Source organism: Coffea arabica, chromosome 11e (genome assembly GCF_036785885.1).
Source record: "Coffea arabica cultivar ET-39 chromosome 11e, Coffea Arabica ET-39 HiFi, whole genome shotgun sequence".
In the NCBI taxonomy this organism is placed as follows: domain Eukaryota; kingdom Viridiplantae; phylum Streptophyta; class Magnoliopsida; order Gentianales; family Rubiaceae; genus Coffea; species Coffea arabica.
Window position 1 is genome coordinate 48,102,543 of NC_092331.1, and position 9,914 is coordinate 48,112,456.

The following is a 9,914-nucleotide window of genomic DNA, read 5'->3' on the forward strand; positions in this document are numbered from 1 at the left end:
ACATCCACTTCTAACTCAACCACTTTCGAGAAAGCATATCAAAGTCCGGACATGTCACCAAAACAGAATCACCCAACAAACTCTCCACCCATTTTATTTTATTAGCAGTCGTGTAGCTCAGCTGAACCACACTCCAAGCAAACAACAAAAACTGGACACTTGAAGTTAATCAACCCCAAAAATCCATCGGAAACACAGGCATTCAATCCAAAATTTGGTTATTCGGACAAACAAAAAACCAACCGAATGTTCATCATTTATTTTTTCACACGTAAAAATGCAGACCAGTTATCTTTCAATTAGAAAACTCAGTTGGGCATTTCATCGAACAGGTTAGGGGCATTGGAAACTTCACTACTTCCTTACTCAATTGAAGCTATAATTGGCCCCAAAATTTTCAGCAAACCCAAAATTTCAGTCCAATCAACATCCAGAAAAAGCCATGAACAATTGACATGAAATTTGAAACAAAAAACTAACAGCAAACATGGCATGTTCATCGGCAGACATGCTCCGAAAACTTTCAGAGTTTGTATTCGAATGAAAAAACTGAAATGTAAAGGAGAAGATTAACTTACAGTGATCTCTCACGGTGGAGGTTCGTGGATGACAGTGGCGGATTCCGACGGAATGTGGCGGCTCCGCCTGGTCTTTCTCCCTCTAGTTTTTCCTTCGCTTTCGTTTCTGCTCCAACCGACAACTTCCTCCCTCTCTCACTCCTTACCGCCGCCTCCCTTTCCTTATCCTCTGTTTTTCGGCTTTTTCCTCTGTTTTTCTGCTTCCCCAAACCTCAGCCGAAGCTCCCTCTATCTCTGTTTCTTCCTTTCAGCCCCTAGCTCTCCCTTGCTTTCTTTTGGTTTCTTTTCCTATGTTTCATTTTTGCGCTTTCCTGTTCTCTCCTCTAGCCCTTTCTCTCTTTTGTCCGTTTTTTCTTAGCTCTATCCGCCGCCCTCTCCTCTTAGCTTACTCCTCTCTCCTCTGAAACCTTCCCTCTCTGATTTTTTGTTTTTCTTTCTTTTCAGCTCGCCGTAGCTTTCCTTTTTCCTCCTTTTTGTTTCCTACCCTTAGCAGCCGTCCGCCGCCACTCTCTCTGTTTTCCTCAACCTCCCGAAGCTTTCTTCCCCCTTTTTCTTTTTTGTTTCTTTCTTTCCCTTTGTTTTTCCTCTAGCCTCAGACCAAGCTCCCCTCTCTAATTGTTCTTTTTCCTCTCGCCCGTTGTTCCCTTCAGCTCCCTCTATTTCCTCCTGTCTTTCTTTTTCCTCTTCTCAGCCGAAGCCTTTTTCCACCATTTTTCTTGCTCTCTCTGTCATCAGACCCCCCCCCATTTTTCTTGTGTGGGTGAAAGTATCAGGTGCCGTGCGGAAGCTCTGTTTTGTGCTCAGTGCAGAAGCTTGTTTGTTTCAGCTCGGTAAAAGTTTGTGTTGCTCAAGTGTTCCGTTGCTTTAACTCAGACCAAGTGTTCCGTTGCTTTTGTTTTCAGAATGTGTTCCGCTGCTTTGGTCTTTGCTTTGCTTTGGATATTGTTTTTGTTGCGCGGCACTTTCACTATGATTTGATCAAAATTTTGACTTCACTCATTTTCCCTCCATTTGATACCAAAAATCATGTTTTTTTTTGGATTTGTAATATGGTTTGAACCATAGATTTTAATGCTATAGTATTATTCTTTATTTTTTAGCAAAAAATAAAAATTTTCATCAACATAGGTGGCAAAATTTGTTAATTTCATATAATTGAAAATGTACTTTTATAATTTGCTAATATTTTATACTAATTTCTTACAATTGCAGCACTAAAGAACATCATGTAATTGAAAATAATTAAACTCAAATTATATGGTTATAACATAGTTTCAATAAAAATAATCATTTTCCCAACATTTGAGACCAATCATCATGCTTTTTTTATTTTTAATTTGGTTTGAAGCATAGATTTTATTGCTATAGTATTATTCTTTATTTTTTAGTACAAAAACACAAATTTTCATCAATATAGGTGGCAAAATTTGTTAATTACATATAAGGGAAAATATACTTTTATAATTTGCAAATATTTTAGCCCTGCAATTTTTTATAATTGCAGCACTAAAGTACATCATTAATTGAAAATAACGAAAGTCAAATTCTATGGTTATAACAGACTTTCATTAAAAATAATCAAATGCTATTAATAAGACATTATTGTTAAGTCAAAATCAAAGAAAATTTAGTGATGACATAATGTTATCACTAATTTATTCAAGATTATAATGACAAGAAAAGTCGTCACTAATTAAATTGCTAGTTTTTAATATTGTCAATTGCTAGTTTTTAATACTTTTGTGAAAATATTGATAATGGTTGAGAAAATTTTGTTACATTACTGCAAGTGATAAATGTACTTTTGTTCTTTTTCAAACATTTATTTTAATGTTTAATTTTGTTTAAAACTATTGTACTAGTATAGATTTGCAAGACAAAACTTAAGTTCTCAATAGTTAAAAAATTCATTACAGAGAAAAACACAAAGTAGTAGTTGCAAAATGTGTATAAATTACAGATATTTTAATGTGTATAAATTACAGTTTATTTTAATGTTTAATTTTGTTTGAAACTATTTTACTAGTATAGATTTGCAAGACATAGATTTATGGGTAATTTCTTTTTTTTTTTTTTTGCTTTCACATATTTAATTTATATTAAATACAAAACCTACCAGTTTCCCTTTCATAAAAATATTAGTGCAACACTTTTTGAATTTTACTTACAAACATTTATGTATTTAACATAAATTAAATGATTCAGAGTGAAATGCCTATAAAGAGCAGAATATTTGTTCATGTAATGGAGGAAACCCACAAAGAGTTGGTACTTTTTGGGCCATTTCTTTTTTTAAAAAAATTTAATTTATGTTGAAAAGATAACCTGCCAGTTTTCGTTTTGTAAGAAATCAGTGTAACACTTTTTGAATTTTACTTACAAACATTTATAAATTTATCTTAAATTATATGTTTGAGAGTAAAATGCCCGTAAAAAGTTGGTACTTTGAATAGATAATACTTATTTGCCCATAAACTACACTCCCTGAAGGCTATTTTGTTAATTACTTTGTAGTACTTTGTTATTCCTTTGCTAATACTACTTGGCATGTAGTACAAAGGATAAATCTGGCATAAATTTCTTATTCCATTGATAAAAAGACCTGCCTGCCTTATAACTATTGTAATGAAAGATATATCTTTAGAGTTTATAACAAATTATTACTTAAGTTTGAGAAAATTATAAAATATTTATGCATAGTTTATCAAGATACCATTCGCAATTTCCTAATAAAAAAATAGGGGCTAAATTGTAAAAGCTAGGGTGCCATAATAGAAATAATAAAATTGGTGTATTATATATGGGGGTTAAATTGTAAAAGTTAGAGTGTCATACTAGAATTAATGAAATTGGTGAATTACATATGGGGCTAAATTACAAAAGTTAGGGAGTAATAATAGAATTAAAGAAATCGGTGTACTACATATGGGGCTAAATTGTAAAAGTTAAGGTATCATAATGGAATCAATGGAATTTTTTACAACATTTGGGGCTAAATTATAAAAGTTAGGGTGGCACAGTAGAATTAATGAAAGTGACTTAGAAATAAGTACTTTAAACAGTGACGATTAATTCTTATCACTAAATCCGAATCGGTAGAGTGACAGTGACGATATGAGAAGTTGTCACTATATAGATCATTTTAGTTACAACTTTTTCAAGGTCGTCACTGAATACTTAGTTGCTTTGAGCAATTATGACAACTCTCCTTGTCGTCACTAAACAACCACGTTTTGTGACGACTTTTGTCGTCACTAAAAAATGTTGTCACTAATGACCATATTTCTTGCAGTGTAGTTTGTGACGAAAATAACGGGTCGTCACTAAACATTTAGTTGCTTTGATGCAATTGTGACAACTTTAGGTGTCGCGACTAAAGAAACTCCTTTTGTGACAACTTATTGTCATCACTACAAAATGTTGTCACTAATAACTTTTTTTTTTAGTGATCAGTGACGACAACAAACACTCGTCCGTAAATAGGCCAAGCAATAGTGATGATGTTCTTAATGTCGTCACTATTGTGTGTTCTAAACACTGCCGCGCTCTTGCTAAATCTTGGCGGGAATTTACTAGTGACGAAAAAGTCGTCACAAATGAGTTGGCTCCCATTAGAGGTTTGTGACGAGTTAGAAAGTCGTCAATAAAGGATCCACTTTTGTGACAACTTTTTTTCGTCACAGAGAAAAGTTGTCACTGATGACCAATTTTCTTGTAGTGACCCTTGCACTCTGTTTTTCCGCTTGTCTGACCTGTCACCGCAGCAGCACAACAGCGACCGAAGATGAAGAGGGCTGGGGTTCTGGGGTTTTTGGTGAGCTTGGGGTGGTTCTGTGGTTGGTGGAAGGAAGAAAAAGGAAGCTGGTTTTTCTCCTTCACCCAGGTCCGAACAACCCAGCAGTAGTAGCAGCGGCAGGAGCAGCGAGAGTAGCAGCAGGAACAGCGATCTTCTCCTTCCTCTTGATCGATCGAGGCAGCAGCAAAGAGTAAAGGTTGATGCTGGAAAAGGAAGGTGAAGGTAGGAGTTGAAGGTTAGTGAAGATGGAGAATCGGTGGAAGCTGTGGAAGAGCAGCGGCTCCTGTTTCTTTCTTGCACCCGAAGATCAGAATTTGGAGGGAAGATAGGGACGTGAAAGCTGGGATAAGATGGGTTGAAAATGAAGGTAAGCTAAAGGTATAGGTTTGTTGACTTTTGGGCCTGCCATTAAGGGTGAGGAAATTTTGAATTGAATCGCGTTTACGCGCGAGAATTTTATCTACTGGTAGGAATTCCCCACTTAACATTTCCTCAACTTAGTTGTACATTTTTATAACCTCTAGATACCCTACATTTCAACTTAGGGCTACATTGCGCGTTAGTGAGCAAAAATTCACCCTAATGCTTAGCCGAACGCGAACCGTCAAATAAATTTTTAATAATTCATGTAAATTAAAATATAACATTTATATAAGTGAAAACATCATTAATAATATAAATACACATTATTAAATATAAATACATATTATTTACTAATTTCAACATTTAAATAATATTTTGATTTTAATTTTCAGAAATTAATGCAATTTTGAGATCCTCACATACTAAACATCTTTGCTATTTTTGCTGTTTAGTATACCAAAGGAGCATGGTTTTTCTGCCAACAAGGAACTAGATGAGTGACTTGAGATCAAGCCTGGGGAGCATGTTAATTTCTGTATTGACCCTGTTGCTGCAGTATTTACTCAAACAGAGGTAGATGACAAGAATAAGCATGAGGATATGTAGCTACAAACCGTGTACCTTAAAAAGTGCTTAACCACTGGGAATGTATGAATATCACCTTTTGCTATTATATTTAGTTTTTTTTTTGGTGGGGTTTTTTGGTATTGTTTTTTTGGGGGGGTCATTTTTAGTTTTTTTTTTTATCAGCACAAAACGAATACACATGCTCTCATGCTCTCAAATTATTTTTTATATATCATTTTTTAGGTGATGGGAAACCTAATCATGACTTTAATAGCTTAGTAATGACATATTCTTTTTTGTTTTGGTGAAGAAATCTTAATTCCTAAACAAATAGGTTACAACCTCAAAGCATGTTTCATGTTGATATTTTTTTTATAACATACAATCTCAAAATTTATATAAAAAAAATAGAAATCCAAATCAAATCGCGACTGTGGAGAAACATCAAGATCAAGCACAAGACTTTTGACTCAAATTCGGAAATTAATAGAGTTCAAAATAGCTACAAATTTGTTTTCTGTGTGCTTCTTGTGATAATTTGGCCTTAGGCAACTGTTTAGATGAGAAATGGTCCACTTCCTGAAAACTCAGGTCTCAAAAGAGCTCAATCAGATGAGCACAACTATGCCTGTGTATCTCAATATTTTCTGCAATTTCGGGACCAAGGAGACGAGGAGTATATAATTTGCCTTGCATTGTCCGGAATTTAGCCTCGGCCAAAAAGGGATCCAAATCATAAGGCAGGTGGTTAGTATCAAGAAAGGATACTCAGAGGCAACCAGATGATGATTTCAAGTTGGAAGAATTCAACCCAAGTACACAAAAGACGGGATACAAATTAAGGGCAGATTTTATTTCGATCACATTCATGACAATCCTCATCTGGAAGAAGAAAAAAATCTAGTAGTACACAAGAAACTGCTGCAAAAATCTTGTAGAGCTAATCTGAAAGCATCTAAGCTAATTTGATGCAAACTGGCTGAGGTACTCATCAAGTGTGGTGTATTTAACATCAGGATAGAGCTCTGTTGCCTCCATGCCAAAAGAAGCCTTGATCTCAAATTTGGTTAGTTCTCCCTTCACGAAAACTGTGTATGCCAAAGACAGGAGCAATTTTAATGGCATTGAAGCCTCTGCGAAAGATACAGAAAAGAAACCAATTTGATTAGAACGCGGAATAGGTGTTAATAATAGTAGATGCTATTGTATTAAAATTAGCAACTTGTGCACTTTCTTCTTTTTGTTAGATGACCTTGAATTTTCTTAAGAACTTCGTCCCCTGGAACGTAGGTCTTTTCGAGGGTCTTGCCAATTTTCTTTTCCCACAATGATACTATTTCGTTGTAGGACAAAGTGTTGGCAGGTGGTGAAATGTACAGACTCTTGTTCAGAGTCCTTAGGTCATCTGCTGCTTTGATGGTGTATGCAGCAATGTCTTCTTCCTTGGTGTAAACAACTACAACGAAACATAAAATTGAAGAAAAAATTGAGAACGATGAACTCTAAAACATGATACTAAACCAATCAAGAAATGCAGCAGACAAGCTTCTTTCGGATCCCTTTTGGATTTCTGTCACCAAGAATGACAATTTTGTCTCTGGGAGGACTTGCAGAACCAGTGTCTCCAAAGTTGTTGAGGATATAATTCAAGTAATCAGCAAATCCATTAGATACTAAATAAGTGTAAGGTATCCCTTCTGCCTCAATAGCTCTGCGGATCTCAACCTTGGTCTTGCATAAGCTAGCAGCAGGCTCAACGGCATGCACACGATCCACATCACCCCCAAATTCAGAAGGTAAAAATCTCTGAAACCAAAGACTGCTCCTTCTTTAGGAATATGGAAGTCACAACTCACAAAGGGACAAACGCAAAAAATAAAAATCAAGAAAGAATTTGTAACACTGTATTGTGCTTACTTTGATGTTTCCAGCTTCTTTAATTGCTTCAATAATCTTAACTTGATGAGCTACCAAATCTCCCCCGACTGCAGAGATCACTATGTCAACTTGTTTGATTGCATTTACCAACTGCTGATGATTGTGTAGGTCTCCCTGTTCAGTCCATGCGTACACGTTAGTTTCTATAATTTTTTGAAAAAAAATTGAAACAGTATTTAGACAACGAAGAAAGAAATAACAGCACACAAGAAGAAATATGACTCCCAAACTCTTGAAACTCTCGATGATGGCTGCCTTCTTAGGATCTGAAATTGTGCTTTCTCGGACCAGTGCAAACGTTGGGTGCCCAGCTTTTGTGCTTGCTTCCACTACATATTTCCCGATGTTTCCAGTGCCCCCAATGATCAAAATCTTGCTTTTCACATCCATTTCCAACTCTGGGATGGTAGACTACTGCTGCAAAATTGGATGGAAACCGTAAATTGATGAGCTGAACAGATGCAGAAATGTGCCTATAGGCTGCAGCTTCGTGCACGGTTAATTTATAGAGGAAAAAGTATTCAAACTGGCAGGCAGCCCTGTCGCTGCAATTTCCTTTTGATGCTCTATTGGCTTCTGAAATTTCTAAAATGCTCCAAGAACCAATCAACGGAAGATTAGATAGTTGAACATTCTCACGAGGTTTCTCAAAAAATCATAGCACTAATGGATTCTTATTGGCCAAGATGCGCAATGTATTAGGGTGCTTGGCAATTGCGAAAGAGAAAGGTGGCCAAAGTCGATTGAATGTCCTTTTGAAGTGAAACTACTCGTTGGACATTCAGCGGTAGGATTTCTTCCCTGAATCAGTGATGACAAAACCTGAAGTAAGCGCTGACGAACAAAATGTTGAAGTAAACCAAAAAAAAAAAAGAGCATAAACTTAGTACTAAACGTTAAACAATGTGCTAGAATCTCTTCATTTGCACCGATACCATGAGAAAAAACCAAATGAAAAGAACAACATTTTGTTTATATTTCATCATATACTGATAGAAGCCTGTATTCATAGGCATTTAATCCAAACAATACAATTAATATAAGTAATAGACACAGTTTGTTTAGACACTACAATTCAGAAACTAGTAAAGGAATGGAGTCAATCAAGAGATTTATTAATTTTTTTGGCACAATCTATGGATGAGGATGAATTTAGCCATAAATCTCTCATTTTTAAGGGTCTCTCTTTTTTCTTTTTCTTTTTTTTGAATTTCTTGCTCATTAATTTTTGTTGGGCCAGGTGGTATTTTGAGCTAACTTCTGTGCATTTTGGATTAATGCAACTTCCAACCCTTAAATATTCATCCCAAGGACATAATTAAAGATGGTAGAGCTTCGCTAATTAAAAATCTAGTTAATTTGTTTAATATCCGACTTGGTAAGCTTGTCCAATTAGTGCTAAACCCTTAGGGCATGTTAAAATATGTTTACAAGGCACTGTGCAGTGTGCACTAGACCAGCCTTGGGCATGTCCTAACCTATGGACAATGTGATTTTTGAAAGCTAGATCCTCAAATGATGATATGTAGTCAATTTGTTCATTTAACTTCCTACGTATTTTATTTATAGCATTAAGGGCATAGATTGTAAAATATGCTATGGGTATAATACGAGGTATATGTATGCATATTATACAAGATTTATTTTCAAAGGTACGATTAAAAATTCGGCGTGTTCGGCAAAATTACTCATATAAATTTGTACATGTATAGTACGAACATATTTGAAAATTATGGAACTAAAAATATAGATAAATTTACTATAATTTTCAAAGAATAATTTTCCTTTTGATGCTTTATCGGCTTCTGAAATTTCTAAAATGCTCCAAGAACCAATCAACGGAAGATTAGACAGTTGAACATTCTCACGAGGTTTCCTCAAAAATCATAGCACTAACGGAGTCTTATTGGCCAAGATGCGCAATGTCTTGGGGTGCTTGGCAATTGCGAAAGAGAAAGGTGCTCAAAGTCAATTGAATGTCCTTGTGAAGTGAAACTACTCATGTGGGACATTCAGTGGTAGGATTTCGTCCCCAAATCAGTGATGACCAAACCTAAAGTAAGCGCTGATGTTGAACAAAATGTTGGAGTGAACAAGAAGAGCATAATGTTGGCCACCACATTAATTGTGGGGTGGGAGGTTAAGGATTCAAACCTTGCCTCCCATCAATGTGCCTCAATATGTGATTTGCTCTAAATTCATATGGGTGTGTGGTGCACCTGTGAGGACTCATATTTTAATTATTGCAAAATATTCTTAAATTGGTCATTTAAAAGTATTTTTGCATGTGAATTACTCACACTACAAGAATTTTGGTCATCAGTGATAACTACTTTTCGTCACAAATAATCAAAAAGTCGTCACTGATGACCATTATTGACAACATTTCTGTTGTCGCAAGGTCGTCACTGAATCTCCGTCGGTAAAAGTATACAGTGACGACTTTAAAGTCGTCAGTAAATAGAACCTTTTTTATGACAATCTATGTCGTCAGTAAAAGATGAAAGTATACAGTGACGACCTTAGAGTTGTCAGTGAATGAAACTTTTTATGACAACATATGTCATCAGTAAAAGCTATAAATCTAGTGACAACACCTTATCTTGTCAGTGATGCAAGTGATGCATGAAGGGACGATAGTGAGGGCATAGGGGAATTAGTGACAACTTTGT

The 9,914-nt window shown here is 35.5% G+C and overlaps 1 protein-coding gene across 1 annotated transcript; it reads right to left on the minus strand.

Moving 5' to 3' along the window:
* Positions 1–6,133: 6,133 nt before the first annotated feature.
* Positions 6,134–7,756, minus strand: LOC113693047 (phenylcoumaran benzylic ether reductase POP1-like). The gene is made up of 5 exons (XM_027211632.2): positions 7,450–7,756; positions 7,222–7,356; positions 6,847–7,110; positions 6,557–6,746; positions 6,134–6,437 (listed from the first exon to the last, which is right to left on the minus strand). The coding sequence occupies exons 1-5, from the start codon at positions 7,630–7,632 to the stop codon at positions 6,265–6,267; spliced, it is 945 nt and encodes a 314-aa protein (XP_027067433.1). The 5' UTR covers positions 7,633–7,756; the 3' UTR covers positions 6,134–6,264.
* Positions 7,757–9,914: the final 2,158 nt, after the last annotated feature.